Raw genomic sequence first — 26,321 nt, 5'->3', positions numbered from 1 at the left:
CTACAATTCAGGAAGGAAAATGGGAATCCCAGATCCCAGGGATGAGAACGCCCAGATCTTGGGGATGAGAATGCTGGCAAACAGCCCCCAAGAGGATGTTCAGCTGACAAAAGTGAGTGAAGCCCCAGTATGGGAGAGAGAGCACATCTCTCTGTGACTCCCTCTCCTCAAGTTAGCTCCAGGGCTTGGGAGAGAGGGACAGCACTTTGTTTTTCCCAAGCCCTGGAACCAACTTGGAGAAAGGCTTGGAGATGCTGTGAGGGAAAAGCTCTTGGAAAAACTGCAGACGTTTTCCCAGACCCAAGACCAAGAATGGGATGCTATTTTTAATCCAGGTGCATATAAAACCATTCTTTGGCAGTCCAACAGCATTGCTGCAGAGGTATTTTCATCTCAGGCCTGAGATTGGGGCACCCACTCTGGAGCAGGGCAGGGGCCTTCACAGTGAGAACTGTGGAGAATACTTTATCAGTAGATGCTGGAATAGTGCTCTACTACATAAGAAGCCTGGAGTAGGAGAAGAGCTCCTTTAGCTGCAGTTTCTCCTTGGTGGCAAGACTTGCAACCAGAGCCAGCTTGGTAAACTGAGTATGCCATTGCTGGGTGCCCAGCCTGCTCCACTGAGATTGTGGTGTAGTAAGGTCCTCTTTGCTCTAACCTAGGCAGAAATCCAGGCATTTGGAGCACTCACTCGCCTTGACCGGTAGCCTATACCCTTCCCGGGCATAGATCGTGGTACAGGGGGCCCCCCTCTGCCTTGTGTGCTGGCAGATCTCCAGGCATTTGTGGCACCTGTTCACCTGGTTCAGCAGCCTGAGCCACCCTAACCTTCCTGGGTATAGCTCATGGTACAGGGAAGGCCTCTCAGCTTCATACCCAGGAAGAAGTCCAGGCATCCAGAGCATCCACTCTCCTGGATTAGGAGTTTAGGCCACCACTACCATCCCTGTGCAGGGAACTTGGGGCTGAGAAGTTTTCCCAGCTCCATGCCTAGGCACATCTCTGGGTACTTGGTGGCCACCCACTGTATTCTCCCTCAGTGTAAGTGTTGTGCCTGACACTGGGAGAACTGTATGCATAACTGCCATGCATACAGGTCATGTGCAGTGTGGACCCCACACCCCCAGGGCTGATCAGGGAGCTCAGCTGATTGCATTTCATGAATCAGCTCATTACCTGAGACAACAGAGCTTTTGCCAGTAAACAAAGATCAAATATATACAATCCACATTGACCACAGCTGGGTTTTACCTATAATCACCATCTATGGGTTTGTAGGTAAAACTGCATAGCTAAATATAAAACCTGCTGAAACAAGTGTGTAGTGCTACAGAAGCAAAGCCAGAAGACCTTATCCAACATTCTCTACAGTTGTAACCCCCTAGGGAAGGGGAAAAAGGAAAGTGAAAAAAAAATCATAGGGAAAGAAATATAAAAAATTGCTAGCCATATGAAAATAATTTTAAAAATTATAAGTGACCGTATCTTCACATGAGAAGAAACCAGTGCAAAAATTCTGGTGCTATGAAAAATCTCAATGATCTGATACCACTAAAGGATTGCACTAGCTCTCCAGTAATGGTTCCTAACCAAAATGGAAACTCAAAAATGACAGATAAATAATTTAAAGCATAGATTGCAAGGAAGCTTAATGATATCTAAAACAAGGTTGAAAAATCAACGCAAATAAGCTTCTAAAGCAATCGAAGAAACAAACATCTTAAAAATAAATTAGAGTTTCTGGAATTGAAAAACTCAGTTAAGGAATTTGAAAATACAGTTAAAAGCTTTATCAATAGACTGGACAAAGCAGAAAAAAGAATTTTAGTTTGAAGACTGGACTTTTGAACTAACCCAGTCACACGAAAATTAAAAAAAAGAATTAAAAAGTCTTTGAGAAATAAGGGATTATGTAAAGTGACCAAACCTATTAGTTATTGGCATTACTCAGAGAGAAGGAGAAAAAGCAAATAATTTGTAAAACACATTTGAGGGGATAACTCAAGAAAATTTTCTTAATCTTGCTAGAGACACAGACATCCAGATACAAGAAATCAAGAGAACACCTGCAAGAAACTATAAAGCATGAGCATCATGCTTTATATAGTCCCTAGACTATCCAGGTTCAGTGCTAAAGAAAAGGGCACCTGAAGAAAAAGTTTGAATCTTAAAGACAGCTGGAGAAAAAGGTCAGATCATTTACAAAGGGAACTCTATCAGGCTAACAGACTTTTCAGCAGAAAGGTTACAAGCCAGCAGAAATTAGAAACCTATTTTTAGCATTCTTATATAAGTTCCAATTAAGAATTTAATATGCAACCAAAACTACCCTTCATAAGTAAAGAGAAATAAAATCTTTTCCAATTAAGCACTAAGATAATTTGTTATTATTAGACTAGCCTTACAAGAAATCCTTAAGAAGTTTAAACATAAGCACTACTCATAAGAAATGGAAGAATGATACCTGCCGCCACAAAAACACACCTAAGTACATAACCCAAACACCCTATAAAGCAACCACACAATAGAAACTACAAAGGATCCAGTTATCAACTTCACAACAGAATCAAAACCTCACATATCAATATTAACCTCGAATGGAAACAGTCAAAGTACTCCACTTAAAAGCCACAGAGTGGCAAGATGGATAGTAAAATAAGACCTTTCTATCTACTGTTTTCAAGAGGCCCATCTAACATGTAACAACACTTATAAACTCAAAGGGTTGGAGAAAGATCTAACATAAAAATGAAATATAAAAAGAGGAAGAGTCATTATTCTTTATCTGATAAGATTAAAACCAACAAGAGTGAAAAAACAAAGGTAGGCATTACATAAAGGGTTCAATTCAAGAAGACTTAACTATCTAAAGCATATATATACCCAATATTGGAGCACTTAGATTCATAAAGCAAGTAATTTTAGACCTACTAAAAGACTTAGCCACACCCTAATAGTGGGGGACTTCAACATCCCATTGTCAGTATTAGATAGATCACTGAGGCAGAAAACTAACAAGGAAATTCTGGACTTAAAACTTGACAGCTAACCAATTGGACTGAATAGACACATACAGAATAGTCCACCCATCAACTGCAGAATATGCATTCTTCTTATCTGCACATGGAACATACTTCAGGATTAACCATATGCTCAGCCATGAAGCAAGTATCAACACATTTTTTTTTTTTTTGAGACAAAGTCTCACTCTGTTGCCCAGGCTGGAGTGCAGTGGCATGATCTCGGCTCACTGTAACCTCTGCCTCCCGGGTTCAAGCAGTTCTCCTTCCTCAGCCTCCTGAGTAGCTGGGGTTACAGGTGCGCACCACCACGCCTGGCTAATTTTTGTATTTTTAGTAGAGACGGGGGTTTCCCCATGTTGGTCAGGCTGGTCTCAAACTCCTGACCTCGTTATCCACCTGCCTTGGCCTCCCAAAGTGCTGCAATTACAGGTGTGAGCCACTGTGCCCAGCCATCAATACATTTTTTAAAAACTGAAATAACACCAACTGTACTTCTCGACCACAGGGAATAAAAATATAAATCCATACCAGGAAGATCTCTCAAAACCACACAATTACATGGAAAATAAAAAAAAACTTTCACATGAATGACTTTTGGGTAAACAACAACATTAAGGTATAAATAAAAAAAAAAATCTTAGAAATGAAAACAGGCAAACATACCAAAATCTCTGGAATACAGCAAAAGTAGTTTTAAGAGGAAACTATATAGCTCTAAATGCCTACCTCAAAAAGTGAGAAAGATCTTGAATGAATGCCTAACATCACATCTAGAGAAAAAAAGAAAAGAAAAGAAAAACTAACCCCAAAGCTAGCAAAAGTAAAGAAATAACTAAAATCAGAGCAGAACTAAACAAAGACCCAAAAATCTGCACAAAGAATCCACAAAACCAAAAGTTACTTTTTTGAAACAATAAAATGATTGATAGTTATCTAGAGTCACAGAAAAAAGGGAGAAGATCTCAATAAGCTTAATCAACAGTGACAAAGGTGACATTACAACCAATTCTACCAATACAAAAGATCCTCAGAGATTATTATGAACAATTCTATATATACAAACTAAAAAATCTCGAAGAAATGGATAAATTCCTGGAAACACACAATCTTCTAAGACTGAATTGAGAAATAATTGAAATCCTGAACAGACGAATATTGAGTTCCCAAAGTGAATCAGTAATGGAAAAAAAAAAAAAAAAAACCCTACCACCACCACCACCAACAAAAGCCCTGGACCAGATGAATTCACAGCTGAATTCTATCAGACATACAAAGAAGAACTGTTACCAACTCTAATGAAACTATCCCACCCAACAGAGGATGAGGCAGCTCTTTCCTAACTCATTCTATGAAGCCAGTGATACTGGGCATTTAGGTAGCCATTTCGGTTCTGATACGAAAACCTGGCAAAGACATAATGAAAAAAGAGAGCAACAGGCCAGTAGCTCTGATAAACACAGATGCCAATATCCTCAACAAAGTGCTAATATATCAAATAAGTAGCACATCAAATAGTTAATTCACACAATCAAGTTGGCTTTATTCCTGGGATGCAAAATTGATTCAACATATGCAAATCAATACATGCAATTCATGACATAAACCAAATGGAAAACAAAAACCATATGATTATCTGAATAAATGTGGAAAAATCTTTTGATAGAATCCAGCATCCCTTAATGATAAAAACCTTCAACCAGCTAGGCACTGAAGGAACATATCGCAAAATAATAGCCATCTATGACAAACCCACAGCTAACATCATACTAAATGGGCAAAAACTGAAAGCCCATTTCCCTTGAGAACTGGAACAAGACAAGGATGTCCACTCTCACCCCTCCTATTCAACATATTCGGTTGGTGCAAAAGTAATTGCGGTGAAAAGTATTAATGGCAAAAATTGCAATTACTTTTGCACCAACCTAATAGTGCTGGAAGTACTGGCCAGAGCAATTGGGCAAGACAAAGAAGTAAAAGGCATCCAAACAGGAAAATAAGAAGTCAAGCTATTTCTCTTGCAGATGATTCTATACCTAGAAAACCCTAAAGACTCTGACAAAAGGTTTCTAGAACTGATAAATGACTTCAGAAAAGTTTCAGTGTACAAAATGATTGTACAAAAACTAGTACCATTTCTATACAACAATAACATTCAACAGGAGAGGCAAATCACGAATGTATTCCTATTTACAATAGACACACACACACACACACACTACTTAGGAATACATCTAACCAAGCTGATGAAAGATCTCTAAAGGAGAACTACAAAACATTGCTAAAAGAAATCATCGATGACACAAACAAATGGACAAACAGTACATGCTCATGGACTGGAAGAAACAATATCATTAAAATGGGCATACCACCCAAAGCAATCTATGGATTCAATGCTATTCCTATTAATGAACATCATTTTTCATAGAACTAGAAAAAACTATTCTAAAATTCACTGGGAACCAAAAATGAGCCAAGAAAGCCAAAGCAGTCCTAAACAAAAATAACAAAGACAAAGATGTAAGATTACCTGACTTCAAACAATACTATAAGGCTACAGTAACCAAAATGGCATGGTACAGGTACAGAAACAGACACATAGATCAATGGAATAGAACAGAGAACCCAGAAATAAAGCCAAACACCTACAGCCATCTGGCCTTTGACAAAGTTGGCAAAAATAAGCAATGGAGAATGGACTCCCTAATCTATAAATGTTGCTGGGATAGCTAGCTAGCTAGCCATATGCAGAAGAATGAAACCAGATCCCTACTTTTTACTATAAAAGATTAAAATGGATTAAAGATTTAAATGTAAGACCTGAAACCATATGAATCCTAGTAGAAAATCTAGGAAACACCATTCTGGAGGTTGGCCTTGGAAAAGAATTCATGACTGAGTCTTCAAAAGCAACTGCAACAAAAACAAAAATTGACAAGTGGGACCTAATTAAACAAAAGAACTTCTGGATGGTAAAAGAAGCTATCAACAGAGTAAACAACCTACTGAACAGGAGACAATATTCACAAACTTTGCATCCAACAAAGGTTTAATATCCAGAATCTATATGGAACTTAAATAATTGAACAAGCAAAAAATAACCTCATCAAAAAATGAGCAAAAGACATGAATAGACAATTCTCAAAAGAAGACATGCAAGTGGTCAATAAACATGAAAAATGCTCCATATCACTAATTATCAGAGCAATGCAAATCAAAACCACAATGAGATACCATCTCACACCAGTTAAAATGGCTATTATAAAAAGTCAAAAAACAACAGATGCTGGTGAGGCTGTGGAGAAAAGAGAATACTTATGCACTGTTGAGGGGAATGTAAATTATTTTGGCCACTGTGGAAAGCAGTTTGGAGACTTCTCAAAGCACTTAGAACTACCATTTGACCCAGCAATCCCATTACTGGGTATATATCCAAAAGAAATCATTCTGCCAAAAAGACACAGACACTCACATGTGCGCATCACAGCACTGCTCCCAATAGCACAGAAATGGAATCAATCAGTCTAGGTGCCCATCAACAATGCATGGATAAAGAAAATGTGGTACATATAAGCCATGGAGTATTATACAGCCATAAAATGAACAAAATCATGTCCTTTATGGCAACATGAATGTTGCTAGAGGCCATGATCCTAAGTGAATGAATGCAGGATCAGAAAACCAAATACCACATGTTCTTACTTCTAAGTGGGAGCTAAACATTAAGTACTCATTGACACAATCACAGCAGTAACAGAAATTTGGTACTGCTAGAGCTGGGAGAGAGGGAGGTTATAAAGGTTGAAAAGCTAACTATTGTGTACTGTGCTCAGTACCTGGGTGACAGGATCATTAACACCCCAAACCAGCATCATGCAGTATACCCAGGTATCAAACCTGTACATGTACCCCCTGAATCTAAAATAAAAGCTTAAAAAAAGAGAAAAATTACAATTTACCCACCGTTTGGTTGATAGATATTTAGGTTTATTTACTTCTATTTATTCTCAATGTTAGGAGTTTGATTTGTCTTTCTTTTCCTTTTGGTTTAAAGTTTAATTTAATCTAAAACATTTGTGTAGTTCCAAAGTCAAAACTATGAAAAAGTACTGTACATTGAAAAAGAATTTACTTGCATATTTGTTCCCGCATTCCATTCTCTCCGTCCTCAATCGGTAACACTTTTTTATTAGTCGTTAGTTTATGCTTGCATTGTTTCTTCTTCAGAATATTAGTAAATGTGTTTGTATTTTACACAAAAGGGTCATACATTCACTCTTCTGTACCTTGTTTTATCCACTTAACATAGCATATTTTTGTATCTATTTTAGGAATAGATAGATCCCTAGGTGTGGCTATCCTAGGTCAAAGGGCAAATCCGTATGAAATTTTACTAGATATTGCCAAATTTCCTTTAATAGAGTTGTACTATTTTGTGTTTGAGAAGATTTTAAAAACAAGGGTTTCCTAGTCTCGGACCTACTGAATCAGAACTTGGAGATTTGGGTTCCCAGCTGTGTTGGATGATTACCCAGGTTTGAGGAGCTGGTTGCAAAGGAAATTTTAAGGCTGACAATTTATTGCTCGTTTGATATGTGTTAGATACTGTGCTAGACACTGGTGAGAGAAATTCCAAGAAGAATATATTTTTCCCTGGGCAATCTCAGTGACTAGATAGTTGGAGAGAAGCGTTTAAAACAAATCATTATAATGTGATTATTGGTATAGTTGAGATGTATAATGGGGCTAAGGGACAAAAAAGAGTCAATGCCTATGAGAATTGTACCTAGAATAGATTGGGATTAACTGTTTATAATAAAAGCAGAAGTATGCATTTAACAAATTCTTTACGAAACTGATTTAATGTAGTCTTTTCCTGAAAAGAAAATCACGAGTTTAACCCCGAACTTATCCCATCTGTACTTGCTTCATTTCTTGTTTTATTTTTTGATATAGCTTCAAATTTTCAAGTTGGGACTACCATGGACATTTCCGGAGATTTTTGAACCTAAAATCCTAACAGCATAACATAATGATATTTCAGCATTAAAATCAGACTGTAATCGTTGGCATTCTGTGGTCTGCATAAAATAAATGTCATTCATATAGTTGACAGGAGAGAAGATAAAAGTCAATAAAAAGAGAATTATTTATTAAAAAGATCTAATGTTACAAGAACAGCACACAGAACTATTATTTGACTGTGCCTTCCACATGGTATATACCTTATATATAGTATATATACAGATCGTACACAATATATTCAACAGTTTGACATGGGGTCCACAGTACCTTCATTTGGGTATGCAAAACTTTTGCTTTCATGAAATTTCTAATTATAAGGACTGTTGCTTTCTTCATATTCAATGGACATTATACAAAAATACAGTCTCTTTAGGGATTTAAGACTGTGGTTACTATCCCATAGAAGAAAAAACTCAGTACTGTAGCTGAAAAATAATGTACCTTGATAAGAATGCTCTTCTGCTTTCTACAAAGTAACAGATATGTAGCACATAAGTACATAAACATTGAAAACCTGTTTTTTAAATAGGTTTATGATGCAAAATACATATTCTGTGTATGTTAAGTAAAAACATTCCATACCTCTGATTCCTGTAAGAATACAACATCAGACATTCTATGTGTAAATACTCTGTCAGATATGTACCATCCATCAGCTAATTAAAAATATCGGTTAATTTAAATTTGCCATTTTATTTGTTTAATATTTTACTGGGCTTTGCTTTCTGAGAGTGTAAGTAAGAAGTTGATTCTTAAAGTCCCTCACTAAATCTGGTGTATACCACCATGGAAAATGAAGAAAATGACTTGATTCATGAAATATGTAAAATTATTTTGCATTAAAATATTCTTTCTGTCTTTTATTCAGATGCACAATTCATGAAGTTACACTATACTTGGGAGAGCTCATGTTTTGCCAGCTAAACAATTAGCATCCCTGGTTTTGCAAAGCCCAGCCTCTCCCACTTTAAAGGAGGCATTCAAGAAAGGCCACTTGGTCATAATTACTTACTTACAGGCTTAAATATTTACCATCTGTAGTATTTACTATAATATCATTGACTGAGTCTTTTAACTAATTTCTTGTTTGTTTAGGGTGTCTTACATAATTTTCCCCAAAGAGAATATGTAACCTGCATACAGATTTTTACTGTGGCTCTGAAACTATTCTTTTAGGATGTTCAGAACAAAAACTTCAATCACTCCTCTGATTCTACAAGGATTAACCTTGAGAGCTAGCAATTTGAGCTCCATATTGTTTCATTTTGCTTGTTATTAATGAAGCAAATATAGTTAACAAGTTTAAATTACATAAAATTATAAAACCATTTTTCGTTCTCTTGTTAACATCACCTATAAAACCATAGTTTCTCCAGGCTTTTCTCTGGCATAGGACTTTGCAATAACTATCCTTTCGTGCATCTTCATGGGTATGATGCCAACTCTGGCACATTCTTGTGCTTGTTAGAACTTCTTTAAGATATGATTAAGTAGAAAATTTTCATCTGATTTTCCAGCAACTCTCTAGGATCTCTCAGGCTCAAGTTGACTCTTTGAAATAGCAAATAAGGATTACTTCCCAAGCCACAGAATCAAACAGTGCATAGCTGGCTAGGCTGGCTGAATCCCTGTACTGATGCCATGTTTCCACAGCTTAATTAAAAATTCAATTTATCCAAGAGAGACTGTCTTTATTTTACTAGTTGATTTTATCAGTGGTATGTGATGCATGGAACTGTTTTTAAAAGTCAAAATTTATTTGTTATACTTGAACTGTTTTAATCTACAGACTATGCATAATTATTTGCACAACAAATTTTCATTGCCCTTAAAAGTTTTGCAAAATTTTGCAATTAGAAGAAAACCTTGAACCTAATTCAACATCTGTTTTGGCAGTAGGTAAAGAAATGGAAACGCTCTGTCCCATATTCATCTCATTTTTAAGTTAGCACCCATGCCAGCATGTCTGCAGTTTTTAGTGATCATATTTTTTGGTGATGTTAAACCATCTTTTGTTATTAAAAATAAATATTTATTATATTTGCTGCTAGGTAACATAGTACTTTATGAAAAACAATAGCACTGAAATTCATTTGGACTCGCTTTCTATCTTACACTAATGTAAATGGCTTATTCCCTACCCTAATAACTTGCTATAGGGGTGCATATAGAATAGCATATTGACAAATCTTGCTATTTCACTATGCAATCATACAGTATTTTTCAAGAAAATTTTTGTGTACTTATAATGGACCACATCACTGAAGCATTTTCATATTTCCTGCTGGTTTGGCAATTGAAATATTCAGCCAAAGGGAAAATGAAAAACACTAGACTCAGTCTTCAGCAAACTTTTCATTCTCGCTTTTGTATTTGTTTTTGAAACAGATCTGCTAAAGGCCAGTTACTTAACAAATGGATGGCACACACTCGGAGTCATCAGATATAAAATAAAATCCCAACATATTAAAAAAGTAAAGAATACATTTGACAGAAATTACCTTTGCTTACAAAAATTCATTACATACAATCTGCATATTTTTACTGGACTTAAGAACTGTCCTCTCCATTTACAAAAACCAAAGAGAAACCTGATGGATAAGTAATATTTCCCCCCTAACCTCCTGTAAGTTCACCATGTATAGTCCCAAGTTTTTAAAGCTCAAGCTCATCTCAGGATCCTGGTTCTCCACTTACACGACACCCTATTCCCTGCTGTTACCAAGCTAAAGCAAACAAAAGCAAATTAAGTCAGTAGTTTTCACCAGGAGGTTGAAGGAATCATCAATGCCAAGAGCAACATGACTGATGACGAAGATGTGGAGAGAGTGTGAAGGGTCGACTGAGCACTTGTGATTTTTCCACCTGTGAAAAAAGAAGCATCAAATGGAGCAAATTATTTTGGTTTTGCTTGAGTTAGGACAGAATTGTTTTTAGTATGTAAGACTAATGAGTGCAAGATTGGTCCTGTTTCTGATGAGAGTGTTCTTTATAAAATCAGACATTATCTGAGGTTCCCAAAGTTATGAAGGGACAAGTATATTTGAGATATTGTATTGAAAAGGTGATGTCATGTCTAACAAACACATCCAATCATGAGACTTAATTTTCACCAATGATGAAAATATTCCAAATTCAGATATAAAAAATAAAATAATTTTGATAGTGCATAGTTCAGAAAATGGAGCAAAAATAACAAAATTTGTGGCAATATGAATTCATAATTTACAGTCATGAGCTGCATAATGACATTTCAGTCCACCATGGACTACATATTTGATGGTGGCCCCCTGAGATTATTATGGAACTGAAAAATTTCTAATTTAAATTCTTAGATCTTTTCACCAGAATTTCTGAAAAAGTGAGATTTCTCCCATCTTATGTTTTATATTTTTAACTATTCATTTTAAAATACTTTTTTTTATTACACTTTAAGTTTTAGGGTACATGTGCACAACGTGCAGGTTTGTAACCTATGTATACATGTGCCATGTTGGTGTGCTGCACCCATTAACTCGTCATTTAACATTAGGTATATCTCCTAATGCTATACCTCCCCATTCCCCCCACCCCACAACAGGCCCTGGTGTGTGATGTTCCCTTTCCTGTATGGTGTACTGAAAAGTTGTGAGACTAAGGAATTCACCCAGATTCCTTAAATGTTGACAGTTTATCATTCTCGCTTTATTGTTATTTCTATACATACATATATTTTTCTGAAACATTTGAAATGAAATTGCAGATAGCAGATATGATGCACCTTTTCCTCTAAATATTTTAATGTGTAGTTCCTAAAAATAAGGCTTTTAAAAATATAACCACAGGTATAATAATTAAAAAAAAGAAAAAAAAACCATGGTACAGTTTTTAAAAAAATGAAATTAATGTCGATGTAATATCTAATTTACAGGTATGCAAATCTTATCAATTATCAATAATGTTCCTTATCCTGTATTTTTATGTGAGAACTTATCAAGTATCGTAAGTGGCAGCTAAGTTATGAGAACACATGGACATATAGAGGGGACCAGCACACGCTAGGGGCTATCAGAGGGTGGAGGTTGGGAGGAGGGAGAAGATCAGGAAAAACAACTAATGGGTACTAGGCTTGATACCTGGGTGATGAAATAATCTGAACAACAAAACCCCATGACACAAGTTTACCTGTGTAACAGACCTGCACATGTACCCCTGAACTTAAAAAGTTAAAAAAATTATCAAGTATTATGTCAGTAGCTTTTCCTCAAAGTTCCAGTCTGTCTCATTCTTTTCTACACTGTATTTATCTACACTGTATTTGGTGGCGTAAAAAAAAAAAAAAAAAAAAAAAAAACACAAGCAATGCCTCTGGTCTGATTTCAAGTTGATAAACATGTTAAATAACATAGAGCCACATACAGAACATGACGGGACACTTCCCTGTAGGTTGATAATTCTGCTTGGGAATGATTGCTCAACAAATGATGTTCCTAATTACCCACTAATTGTATGTGAGAAAATGTTTTATAATGTTCTCAGAAAATTGTCTAATAGTTTTAAAATTAGAAATTTGCCTAATTATTTTTTACTATCTCTACGAAATGGTTGCTTTCTTCTAAATTTCTAAAATCTTGCTTCCTTTAATGAGTTTTCCCTTGCTTATGTAATAATGATGGTGGTGGTGAAGATATGTGGTTTTGGAGACAGTCATACCCAGGTTTTGATCCTGGTTCCAAAACTTAGTGTGGTCTCAGGCAAGTTACTTAAATGTTTTCTGCAAAACAGTAAAAATGTCACCTATCTCATATGATTGTTACTAAACTTAGATGATGTATGTAAAGCACTTTTGACCATGCCTGACATATAATAAGGGTCAGTGAAAGCTAGCAATTATTAATATTGTTAATAATAATGTTCAATAAAATTTATAATTTGTTTAGAAATCAATAAATATGGTCACATTTCAATTTGAAAAGCTTCTCTTTAAACTCCTTATTTTCTGACAATAAAGGCAATCAAAACAACAGAAATGTAGGTATGTCGAAAACAGTGTAATATCAGTTTAAAATCTGTACTCCAAAAGCCAAATGGCTAGCAAGGTACTACTTAAGACCAGGACAGGCAAGGACATTTCACAAATCAGTGCATTCTGATGAAAATGTCAACTCCTTTCTAGATTTGTAGAAATTGTGCAATTGTGAGCAGATTACTATGGTTCATATTAATCAGAAGATAATATAAAAATCAGAGAGGAGAAATCCCTCAAAATCTCTGAACCATGAAATCTATCACACCAATTTTGATGACTTTCATACCATCTTGTAATTGTTGGTTGTCAGCAAATTAAATCTACTATGTCAAAACTTACCTGAATATGATGGTACCCTAATTTGAGAACTAGCTGTTCCATCTCCTCCTTCACTATATGCTCGAACTTCAATAATATAGACTCCAGCATCTGGGAGTGGTACTACTGCTTGAAGTTTCTGTGTTTCAATAACTTGGCTGTTGCTGTGACCCTCTTGCCTATAAAAAACCTGTGAGTAATAACAAGGTTTAGACATTTGATATGAAAGATGCACATTGACTACCTACTATGTGTCACATTCTGAGACAAGCACAAGGAGCTTACTGTTTAGACAGATACATAAGCAAATGTAATACATGTGCAGTATATTGCAGTAGAAGTATACAAAAGGGCCATGGAGGTACAGGAGAGAGTTTAATTTTGTCTAGGGGTTTAGTGAAGGCCTTCCAGAGGAAGTGATGTCTGAACTACATATTTAAATATGATAGAGTGGACCAGTTCGAGAACGGGAGGAGAATTCCAGAAACAGATAAGATAAAATTAATAACTGCATCTAAGCAATAAGAAACAATGGGACAAGGGCAGGGAATGGAGAGGGGATGTATGGGAATAGTAAGGAATGAGGCTAGAGAAGTAGGTAGAGAGGAGGCAGATCATGGAGAGTCTGTTATGCTTGGTTATTCAAATGAACAATATCCTAAGGAAGTTTGGAAAGCTCATCTTCAAATAGTTTGAAAGGAGTAAAGAAAATTTGTTAAACATACCAATAATAAATCCTTAACAGTGTAGGAAACAGTTGAAAGTGAAAATTTTATTTTTTTAATTTTTACTTTTGTAGTGGTTTGCTTTTTGGTAAAATCGGCATTTGGATACGTGGTGTAGCAAAGCTAAAGCTTTTTAGACATCTGTCGTGGTATTATAATTAAACATGCATGCACAGAAAACAATTTTGGAACTGCAAATCAGGACACAGGATAATCCTGTGTTTACATATTAGAAAATGAAGGCCATAAAGGTTAGGTGACTTGTACAAGACCATGTGGCCAGTTAGGGTAGAAATCTCATCAGAAGATTTACATTTAATCATCACTTCAGAGCTATTTTACTATATTGTACTATTATTTGCCTCCAAAAATAGTCAAGTAAAATTTTTGGTATAATAGTCAAGTAGCAGCAGTTAAGATATGTTTACATGTATTTTTATTCAGATTCATGGTTTTTTGTGCTTTTCCATAATTGGTATTATAAGTATATAATGGAAAGAAAAATGGCTTTGTATTCATACAGAACTGGATACGAAACAATTTCCTACAAAACATAGCAAAAGAAAACAAAATCTCCTATACCTTCCTGGCTGGGAAAATTTGGGCAAGTTACTAACTTTTGTAAACTTCAATTTATTCTACTGTATGGTAGAGATAATAATAACAATTTTAGTGTTTTTAGGGGAGTAAAATGAGAAAGCGCCTGTAGAATACCTAGCACAGGACCCAGTGCATGATAAGTTTAATAAGAGAAAGCTACTCCTTCTGTTGCCATCATTGTTTATTCACTGTTAAAGGGTTGGTATTTCAAGTGCATCATAAAATGTGAACTGACTTGGGAAATTAGATAATTATTGACATATATTTTCTTACAGAAAATGTGTTTTGAGCTTGAATTAACTTACATACAAAAAAATCCAAAAATACTTTAGAGAAGCAATATTTCCACATATTGAAGCCTGCGTGTACTTGAACCCTCTGAATTCTAGTAATAAATGCTCTCTCCGTTTCACTTCCTTTTTTTCATTTAATTTTAAATCTTCATGTTTTTGGGAGGGAAGTGCATTCTCCGTTTAATTATGACGTGCAACGATTGTATCTATTGAAATCCTTATTGTGAAGGATACTATAGCCTCAGTGTAAATGCAAGGTGATAACAGCATTATCAAACATTTATTGGACATCTCATGCAGGCCAGGCATAGTGCTACATACTGGAGATTCATCAGAGAATAAGACGATGTGGTTACGGTCTTCCTGGCATTTATAGTCTGATATTGAAGACAGACAAACAATGCAAGGAAGTGTGATATGTACTGCAGTGGGAAACATATTTGATGCTATAGTAATGCACAAAGTGGGTACTTAGTCAAGATTGGGGAAATCAGGAACACTTCCTGGAGGATGCCTTAAGCAGCTGCTTTTGTCTTAAAATGTGACAAATGTATCTGTATGCTTTTGACTTTGTCTGGAGCATCGTGATGAATTAGAATTCTGATCATCCATGTGAAGTAATTAGAAAGCAAATTTATGGGAATGGGCAAGTATGTAAATTGGTGAGGATTGGCAGGGGAGTGACTATTTTAGAGGACAGTTTTATTATGGTTCAATAAATTACAGTTCTTATGACAAAGAAAAATACATCCAGCAATGCATATCTAATGTTCTAGAGTTGAAGAAAAATTTGTGGATCAGTTGAGATTTAGGATTAAAAGGTAAAGACAGGGGAAAAAAATCAGTTAGTGGTATCAAAAGGAGTTTGAGATTAAGTGTGGCCTTTTACCAATATATCCAGGGAGACGGAGTGCTATACATATATGTAGATCTACTAAATAAAAAGATACATTAAATTAATAGTTAATCTTCAGTGCTTTAGAGAATCTTGGCTCATTTTAAAATCCTGATTTAGAAAACATGAATGAGAATGAGAACTATGAGAAGGTTAAGAAGTTATCAAGACATATAAAACATAGTTATTGACAGTAAGGAGTCCAGAGAGTTCTTAGAGAATATGGACATTTATAGACTGACAGTTGCAACAACAGCTATGTTTATGCATAAAGAAAATTGTCTAATGTATTGTCAAGACTATTCTCAAATTTTGGTATATACAAAAAACTGAGAGCAGTGGGTTATCCAAAGAGATGATCCTAAATAGAAAGTTAATGTGGTATTGCTATTCTCAAAGGCATGATCTGGAAATGGCTATTCTATATGTCTGATGGTCGTAGAATATTGAGGTGAGTGTGCTAAAAATATAACAGAATAAATTTTTGCTTGTTGTACCCAAAGTACTCCTGAGAAGGATGGCTCATATTAAACGAAAGGCCTATTTCTCTGCTGAGCATCTTGGGAAGAGTTGATGGGTACAACTGGTCTTCATAATAAGGGTGGGGAATCTAAAGCCTCAGTGACAATGGGATGGGAAGGAAGGAGTCAGTAAGACAATGGAAGTTAGATGAATAGAAGTTGGGAGACACAGTATCAGTGAGAAGTCACTGCCTGCAGGGTGGCTGAACACAATTTTAACAACAAGATTTCCTTTTGGGCACACTGTAGATGTTTGCTTGCATGTTGTTCCTTTCTAACTCTATCTCCCCAGCATTTCCAAAAAGTCTGCTTCATATATATACTGGATATGACATGAGCCATTTCCATTTCAATTATTAAAAATTCTGAGAAATTTCAGGCATAAATGAATGTAAAGAGGATACTATAATGAACCTCATGTACCTGTCTTCCAACTTAAGTCATTATATATGAGTCTTTTTAATTTGTGGAAACATAGAAAAGAAGGCTTAGTCTCATATTTAGAGTGAATATAAGATGAAGGAAGAGCTGCAAAATAGAAGAAATCAGAGACTAGGGTGGCTATAGACTATACAGTTCCCAAGAAGCTGGAGAAATACAGGGATGGGCTTCAAAGTTCTAGTGGGTATATAAAACAGTATCAACCCAAGTGTACATATATTTCAGGAATCTGGAAGCTCAACTGATATCTAAGTTGCATAAACAAATAAGAACCTCTGTATTTGATATGGTTTGGCTGTGTTCCCACCCATATCTCATTTTGAATTGTAGCTCCCACAATGCCCACATGTAATGGGAGGGACCTGGTGGGAGGTAATTGAATCATGGGGACAGGTCTTTCCCGTGCTATTCTCATGGTAGTGAATAAGTCTCATGAGATCTGATGGTTTTATAAAGGAGAGTTTCCCTGCACAAGTTCTCTTCTCTTGTCTGCTGCCATGTGAGACATTCCTTTCACCTTCCGCCATGATTGTGAGGCCTCTCCAGCCACGTGGAACTGTGAATCCATTAAAACTCTTTCTTTTACAAATTGCTCAGTCTCAGGAATGACTTTATTAGCAATGTGAAAATGGACTACTACAGTATTGATGGATTGTATAATAACTAGTAAACTTTGGGCCTGATTTCCTTCTATTTGTCCTAGCTCCGTAAACAGGTAGAAAGTAGATGTGGGTGAGGGGAGATATTTGGTGAAGGGGTTGTATATCTAGGAAAGGCTATTTTCTAGATATAGACTTGAAAAACTAATAGTTTTTGCTTGGATTATAGCCTGAGGTCCTGAATTCTTTCTGACTGCTTGTGTCTTTTCTGAAGGGATAACAGTTTCTGTTTGTGGGGAAGGGGACATTTGCTGAAGTGAAAGCATAGCCCCTGAACATTGAGTTTTATTTTCCCTTTCACTCAAGCATAAGTCTGTGTGAAGAAAATAAGGTGGAGATAAAATGGTTGTTTTACTTTATAATCTGGGTAAATTACTTTCATGGTGTAAAGAAAAATATTTTCCATTTTCAAGATCATTAAAAATTATGGCTGAATATACTTTAGTCCATAAGTTTTTTTGGCGTTTCTTTAGTAACACCAGTAATGGTGAGTCTTATGTGCTATAATTAGTAAGGATTCTAGATAGAGACCCCAAATTATAGGAGTTGTAAAAATAGACTTTTATTTGTTTAAAAACATTTATTTGAAAAAATAAGTCAAGGTAAGAAAACTTTCATTTGAAGTTTTTGTTTCATTTTCCCAATCATTTATGAATAATGTATTAATAAAATAGGCAGTTGATTCTGATTCTGATTCTGATTCTGAATTGGGGAATGTAAATACAACAAAATAAAGTGGCACATGTTTATTGACCTGAAGAAAAGTCATAAAAATGCTAAATAAATTACCAAATTGGATTCAACTTCTCAAATGGAAAGTTATTTTGAGTGGAAATTATTTGTATTATTATTTGGTATAACAGACAATCCTTTCCAACATCTTGCTGGTTCTCTATGCTTTTAGTCCTTACTTGTTAGTGAAAACTATGATATCTTGAAATTATTACTATTAAATCTGGATTTCTTAAACAAAATTCCAAGAAGCCCAGGATCTCACAGGCAATCGCAAAAATAAATCAGTGAAAAGTTTCACCACTAGGTACTGCTTAATGTTCACCTAAATGAATTCAATTTTAATGTGTTACCTATTGTGCAATTACATATGGTTCAATTCCATCTATCTTTCATTGGTCACTTTTGAAGGCCCTGACAAGATTTTGTGATAAGGAGACCTCTTTTTTTTTTCTCCTAACATCTGTTAGCAAAATTTCTATTATCATCTTTCTCTGGAAATATCTGCTAGTTATATATGTTGCTGACACCTCATCTGAAATCGAGTAAGAAAGTAAGATCTATGCTGCTGTGGTTTTAATGTGTCCCCTGCAAAATTCAGGTGTTGCCAGTGTGATAGTATTAAGAGGTGGGGCCCTTAACAGGTGATTTTATCACAAGGACTTCTCCTCTCATGAATATGATCAATGCCCTTATAAAAGAGGCTTCTCATGGTTGTTGGCCCTTTTGTGCTTCCGCCTTCTGCCGAGTGAGGACACGGTGTTCCTCCCTTCTTGAGGATACTGCTTTCAAGTCACCATTGTGGAAACCAAAAGTGGATCCTCGTCAGACACAGAATTTGCTGGAGCCTTGATCTTGGACATCTCAGCCTTCAGAACTGAGAGAAGTAAATTTTTATTTTTTATAAATAACCCAGTCCCAGATATCTGTTATAACAGCACAAAAGGACTAAGACAATGCTTTCTTGGACAATGGGTAGCTCAAATGTCAAATTCTGCTGTTTTATCTTGTGCTATTTCTATAGTTTACTTTTCAAGATTACAATTACTTTATTAATATAAGGTTTAAAATTTTATAATGTACTGATAATATATTTTTATAGTTTTCTTATATTCCATGGAAAACGGCAAAATAAATTTTAAAATTCGTAGAGGTATTAATGCACATTTATGTGCCTGGAAGGAGTTCAACTACTAAAGGTTAAAGGGCACTGTATTATTCCTTTATATCATTTACTTTTTCAATTTTTTATTGATACATAATAGATGTATATATTTTCAGGGTAATATGATAATTTGATACATGTGTATGATGTGTAAAGATCAAATCAGGGTAATTGGGTTATCCATTACCTTAAATATTTATCATTGTTTATGCTAAGAACACTCAAATTATTCTCATCTAGCTATTTTGAAGTGTACAATAGATTATTAACTGTAGTCACCCTTCTGATCTATCAAACACCAGATCTTATTTCTTCTGTCTTATAGTATATTTGTACTCACTGATTAATCTCTCTTTGTTCCTCACTCTCCTTTCCCCTTCCTGGCCTCTGATAACCACCAGTCTCTATCTTTATGAGATCCAGTTTGTAGTGCACTTTTTCAGAATGTCTATCCTGTATATAGCATCTTAACTATACAAAAGAATCATTTATTACATTATTTATGCACTGAATATATGGGGAAAATATCTACTTTTTCCCTCTGCATTTATTATGTTTCAATAACTTTCACAACCTAGAAGTCTCCCAGATAAATACTTTTCTGAATTCTTCAATCTTAAACTGGACTTAATGTAAAAGGTAGAATATATAATCCCTGCATTTTAAACCTCAGGCATTAATCCCAAGTTCTCAGCCTCAAATCTACACACAATATACATTTCCAGTGATCCTTTCTGCCTGCAAAAGTGAAGTAGTTTGCAAGACAAAGAGTGAAAATTAAGTGACCTCTCTTTTTAATATTCCAACTGATTATGGAAACTCTCCCTTTCCCCGATGAGCAAGAAGTCTTCTGCTTCAAATGTTCCAAGAATCCTAGGGGCAAATTCAGTTTTAATGGGTCAAGCCTGCCTCAAACTACCTTGTGGGAAGAGAAATCATTAGTGTCCTGTGTCCCTATTTTATTAATTTTTGTAAGTGACACACATTGTGTTTAAGAGGTGGACCGCTATTATAGTGGTGCCACTCTTGGTTGGCAGTAATTTTGGGGATGTTGTAGGAATCGAAAGGCTTCCCCTTCTGAGTATCATGTCGAGCCCCGGTCATTCTATATTAGTGTGCACCTTCAGATGGTACAGTTCTTTCACTGCTGTGTGGGGATCCTTGCCAAGGGTGCAGTAGCTCTCTTCAACGTCATACTCAGAAGAGGGGCTCCAAGCTTGTGTTCTCTGGGTTATAGCTCTTTAGTTTATGTTCTCAGCTATTATTTCTAAATATATATTCCTGTCCCATTGTGACTGTGTCAGGAGGAGCTTTCATCCTTGGCTGCCCTGTGAAAACTTGCCTTCTGAGGAGAATCCAAACTCTGGGTGAAGCCCAGTCCAGTCTGAAGTCCCTTTTCCCTCAGGGAGCCTTTCCTGTCAGCAGTTCTCTCAGTGGGGATTATCCCACTCATCAGAAAGATTCCGATAAGGTTTAGTTGCAAAGGAGAAGGTTTTGAGGTCTCACTCCATTTATTATCAGCAGACTCCTTTTCTACGAATCAATTCTTCCTTCTCAGGGATATAAGGAAGTGCAACCATTTCAAGAAAATAAAAGGAAAAACATATCTTTTGCAATGTGTGCCTACTTGTCATTAATTTATACAACTAAAATGGACTATGCTAGTGATTCTTCCCTCAGCAACAAGGTATTCCACCGTGACTTGTGTTATCTTTATTAAGAGGGAACTGGCAGGCAACTTTTAACGATCTGTTTCTTTGTTAAAATTTTAAAAATTTTACCTAATGAGACATGCTTCTCCAACAACAGTAAGAAATGGTATCTGTTTTTTAATGAGAACGTTTTATATGCCAAGCATTTTATACAAATTATTCTTTAGAAAATCCTGTATAATATGTATTATTATTGTTATTTCTGCCATTTGTGAAGTTAAGAAAATAAAACTGAGAAAGTTTAAACAACTTACTTAAATTACCCAACTAGGATTTGAACTAAAGTCTGTCTGAATCAGTGGCCAGTGATAATTTTTCCTCTAAGCAACAACAAATGGCAAGGTTATGCTAGAAAAAAATACGTATTTGATAATACACATATATAAATAACTGCATAAGACATTTCTATCTGGGCCAACACTATTCATCCATTCTGGAAACATTAGGAACAAAAAATAAGTAAGATAAAGTCCTTGCCTTTGAGGACTTCAGTCTGTTTGAGGAGACAGTCATATATAAAAAGTAAGAACAATGAATGGGAAAGAGGTGTCAAATGTGAACAAAGAGTAGTGGCACCTAGCCTGGGATCCGTACGCCCAAGCTCAATAGAGTATTTTTCTAGTTAAATAGAATTTCTGTATTCTTACTTGAAAGGAACCTAAACCGTATGAGCCTTCTAGTTGACCATACACACTTATCTGGTTTTCTCTCGCATTCTACTTTGCCTCTCCAGTTTAGGATATTGTTCATCATAGTTCTAATGATATTAGATTGGTTCTTGAATGGTCTATCATATTTCTCACCTAACTGCTATCCCTAAGCATTAAATAGTGTATTTCCCTAAGAGGAGAAGTTGTGAGGATATGGTCTTTTGGGGAAGGGTATGGAAAGGAGAGGAGTAAGGGAATGGTATAGAAAATGACCCACCTGCCCTCCCTGCAAAAGATCAAATTCAATATTCCCGAGCATTACTGACGGATTTGTGTGTGTGTGTGTGTGTGTGTGTGTGTGTGTGTGTGTCTGTGATCTATCCTAATTATAGTAGGTAACAAATGCTAGTTTGTGTAATATAATATTAATGGAAATTAAAATATTCCATTTATAATTTCTTCAGTTTTTAGCCCCTTAAATTTTAGCATTTTATATATTGAATACTGTGTTAGCATCTCTGGTAACATATAGGTGTTACCCACCTATAATGATACCTTTCAGTCTAAATATTATCACTGAAATATTTTAAAATATGTACTTAATATGTTTTATTAATAATATTGTGAATATTTAACTAATGATTCTGTGTGAAGTTTAATGCAACAAACAGAATCTGACATTATAGAACAAGAATTTGAAATTAAGCCAATTCAATACGTAGATCACATATATTTAAAAATCAGATAACAAAGTTATTTTTCAAAAACAAACTGCACATGTTATCAAATTTGCAGATCTTACTGTCACAGAACAGAGTGACTGTGAATGTTGGGTCTGTTTTGGAGCTTGCTGTGTCTCTCCCTGGATTTTTTGTTTTCTCTCTAGTGTTCTGGTCCTTGCATTTTTTTTCTTCTTCTGTTTCCTTGCTAATAGAAAGTCTTTCCACTAAAACGAAATGGTCCCATATTTGTCAGCTGCCAGCAAAGTTAGTCTCCTGGAGGAATATGCCGGAATTCTCTGCCTAAATTCTGCTGGTCCTAATATCATCCTTCACAGAGTCATCTTCACACTACATTCAGATTGTTACTACTTTTCCTACTCCTTCCCTTTCTGTGCCTTGTGCGGTTGAAACTAATTTTGACTGCCTTGGCTTCTCTATCTATAGGAAGGCTATCTTTCTAAGATACAGATAGAAAATGATTGAGAAAAAATAGGTTGGTTAATGTGTCTTTTTATGCCTTATTAATTTTCCATCTTCATAATAACAATTTCGGAGATGAGTATCTATGCAAAAGAGTGAAGAAATACTGACCTTGTAACCCACAACTTCAGATTCGTTGGCTAATGGTATGACAGGTTCCCAGCCCAGAGAAACCTGAGAGCCTTGCTGCTCCCATCTGAGGTTGCTAGGTGCTTGACTAGGGGCTGCAAAATAAAAAGTGAAAGTGAACTGACGAAGATTCTTAAATACATTTCTTCATTTAATTCTTTGTGAGTATCTCAGTCTTTTCTCCTGCTTAGTAGTTGGCTGGCAATCTAGGCTTCCTTCCAGCTGGAGTCAGATAAGGAGGGTTTTGCTCCAGGAGTGTCATTTTAATAGCTACTCTACTGAGCTTTTGAACTTGAATCCTTTTATCTCCCTTCTGTGTCAAAATCGCTTAGCCTTGTTTCACAGGAAGATAACCTTTGTCTACTCTGAATGCAAAATTTTCTGAGCTAGTTTGAGGATTCAGATCTAAGCACTGAAGCAAGACTATGAATCAAAACTCCCCTTTGACTCTGCTTATTATGCACCTCACATGGCTTTGAGAAATGTTATGTTTCCCCTTTGTCTGAAACAAACAAAAAGCCCAGGTCACTTACGGGATTTCTTGGTGGTTGCACTCACTTCACTGCTAGGTGGCCCATATCCGGCTCCATTGTAAGCCCTCACTGTGAAGTGATATAGCGTATTTCCTTCTAATCCTGTTAGGATGACGAAAGACTCATTCCCTCTAGTTTTGACTGTTTCTGCTGTATCTTCCTGTTCCATGTCTTTCCAGTAACCAACCTGTCAACAAATTATCACATGGCAGGTTAATTTTAAAGCTTCCTCTGTGCTTGTGGCTGCTTGAACTTTTTCTCTTTTTTGGATTTGCTGGAGTCCACCCATAGGAAGAAATCACTCCCATATCATCCAATTAACAGGTCTTACTAATAAAGCCAAAATACATTCCTAATCACTGTCTGCTTTGCATCTGTGTAAATTGCAGCACTACAGCAATATTCAGCAAAACAACAAAAGCTGCTACCTTGTAGCCTGGTGGCCTGAAGGAGTGAAAATGCATCCTGACATTAAAGAAGAATCATTCAAAGAAATTGGAGTGCTTTTCTCTCATAGGTCATCAGAACAATTTACCATTCAAAACCATGAAACTTCAAATGAATTATCTAAGTATGTGGCATCTGAATATTTCCTCTTGAGCTTCACATAAAGATGAATCACACAAGCTGTATCAATTTAATGGAGAAGAGGTGGCAGAACACTGGATATTTTGGAGTAGTTTGAATGTAGAGAAACAATATCATCAGGATCTGGGGGTAGGGAGGGTAGAGGGAGGCCGAAAGGAACAGCTTTCTGTCAAAGCCCTTTTTATGCATTGAGATCATCTTTCCTGGTTAGGAGTTTATGGTAACCGGCTTCAGCAAACTCGATCCCTTTGTGAGACTCAATGACTGTCCCACAATTAAGCTAAAGCTTTACTCTGCTCAGGCACTAGAACTTAACTACATATCAGTGCAACAGAGTAGCTTTTTTCCCGTCTACTTCCTTACTGTTGATAGAGGCAAGAGGCAGAGAAATTCTAGGCAGACAAAAATGGGTCCCCAGTGAAACTACACCTTCAAGCTGAGAAGCCTGAAACCCGTGGCCTGAAGCGAGAACGTCTATTCCTTTTTGTCCATTCTCTCCCGATTTGTTCTTTCTGAATAATGCCTTTTTACCAATCGAATCTTGCCTTTTCCAAAACTGCCTATGGCCCACCCCCACCATCCTGTGCATAAAAACATCCCACTATCAGTCAGAAGCGATGAGAGAGGGCTGCACTTCAGAGGAGAGACAGCTTGACTTCAGGGAAGAGACAGCCTAACTTTAGGGAAGGCAACCTGCCCTTCCCATCCCCTTTGCAGCTCCCCTCTCCACTGAGAGCCATTTTCATTGCTCAGTCAAATTTTCCACCTTCCCCATCCTTCAGTTCGTACATGTGACCTCATTCTTCTTGGACACCAGACAAGAGCTCGGGACCCACCGAGGGCAGGTACCCAGAAAGTCTGTCACACCAGCCCTTTGCTCTCGCCAGTGGAGGGTAGTTGCCCCATGTGATGAGGCAAGGGGTTAACTGAGCTGCTAATACACAGCTGTCCACGGATGGCAGAACTAAGAGAGTGCTGTAACCCTCCCTCTGGGGTTTCGGGGTCACAGGCACCCTGACCTGGGCACTGCCACAGATCCTGCATGGAGCTTGCTCCTGTCAGTTGAGCTACTAACACACAGCCGTCCATGGACGGTGGAGGTAAGAGAGCACTGTAACACTCCCTCTGGGGTTTCAGGGTTGCAGACCCTCTCACCTGGGAACCAATGCAGGCCCCACACAGAGCTTGCTTCTGTCAGCTGAGCTGCTAACACACAGCTGTCCGGGGACAGCAGAGCTAAGAGAGCACTGTTAATACTCCCTCTGGGGCTTAGGGGTCACAGGCACCTGGCACCACCTGGGCACTGCCATGGGCCCCACATGGAGATTTTTCCTGCCAGCAGCTGGACTGGCTGTCAGGATCCTGCATCTATCCACATGTGCCTGTTCTGGCTGTGGGCCCCACATGGAGCTTGTTCATGTGCTCCCTCCCACAAAGGCTTGAATGCGGCAGGCCGAGTAAATGGGGCCACCCCTGTCACAAGTCTGATGAAGGGGCCGAGAAAAATCCTGCACTACTCTGGTAAAGGTCATGAGAGAGTAATTCTTTTTTTTTTCCCCTCAACTTAATTACTGTGGTGAAAATAGATTACTGCACCCATTTCATCCTCCTTCGTGTTTTGTGTACTGTGGAGTTGTGGAGTCTAGAAAGTCAAACATACTTTCTGGATTGTCTTTCGGTTAAGGGTGCTAAGGGTGCTGCTATACTCTGTGGCCACTGAGAAGTTTAATTGGAATTTGGAGACATTCTGGAACATGTCTAGGATTGCCTCTTCCAGTGGTGACCATAGGAAGTCATTATAGGCTCTGATCTCAGGAATAAACATTTTGATTACCATGACATATTAAGAACCTCAACCAACCTCAGTGCTGGCTGAAAGCAAAAGGAACAAGAAATGGAAAGAGGAGGAAGTAAGTTACAAATTGCAACTACACATTTATGAAATGAAGACCACAGTAATTAGCCACATTTTCTTCCTCGTTTTTTATATGTTTTGATAAATGTTAAATTACTTTAGCCTGTTCATTTCTTCTGATATTTTATATGGAGCGTGTTATTGGTAGGTAACTTCCTGATGTAGTTCCCTAGAGGAGGGGCAAGCTTTC

General features: G+C 36.8%; 1 protein-coding gene across 1 annotated transcript in view; it reads right to left on the bottom strand.

Moving 5' to 3' along the window:
• Nucleotides 1-10,749: 10,749 nt before the first annotated feature.
• CNTN5 (contactin 5) overlaps nt 10,750-26,321 on the bottom strand; it is a 1,349,686-nt gene continuing 1,334,114 nt past the window's right edge. The window contains exons 22-25 of the mRNA XM_032167221.2: nt 23,629-23,815; nt 23,078-23,190; nt 13,393-13,561; nt 10,750-10,910 (exon numbers count right to left, since the gene is read on the bottom strand). Of these exons, the coding sequence (XP_032023112.1) occupies nt 10,807-10,910; nt 13,393-13,561; nt 23,078-23,190; nt 23,629-23,815 (573 nt within the window). The 3' untranslated portion in view covers nt 10,750-10,806. The remainder of the gene's footprint in view (nt 10,911-13,392; nt 13,562-23,077; nt 23,191-23,628; nt 23,816-26,321) is intronic.

This window comes from Hylobates moloch, unplaced genomic scaffold (assembly GCF_009828535.3).
Source record: "Hylobates moloch isolate HMO894 unplaced genomic scaffold, HMol_V3 SCAFFOLD_11, whole genome shotgun sequence".
Taxonomy (NCBI): Eukaryota; Metazoa; Chordata; class Mammalia; order Primates; family Hylobatidae; genus Hylobates; species Hylobates moloch.
The sequence above is the reverse complement of the archived record's forward strand: the minus strand, read 5'-3'. Positions and strand labels throughout refer to the sequence as shown.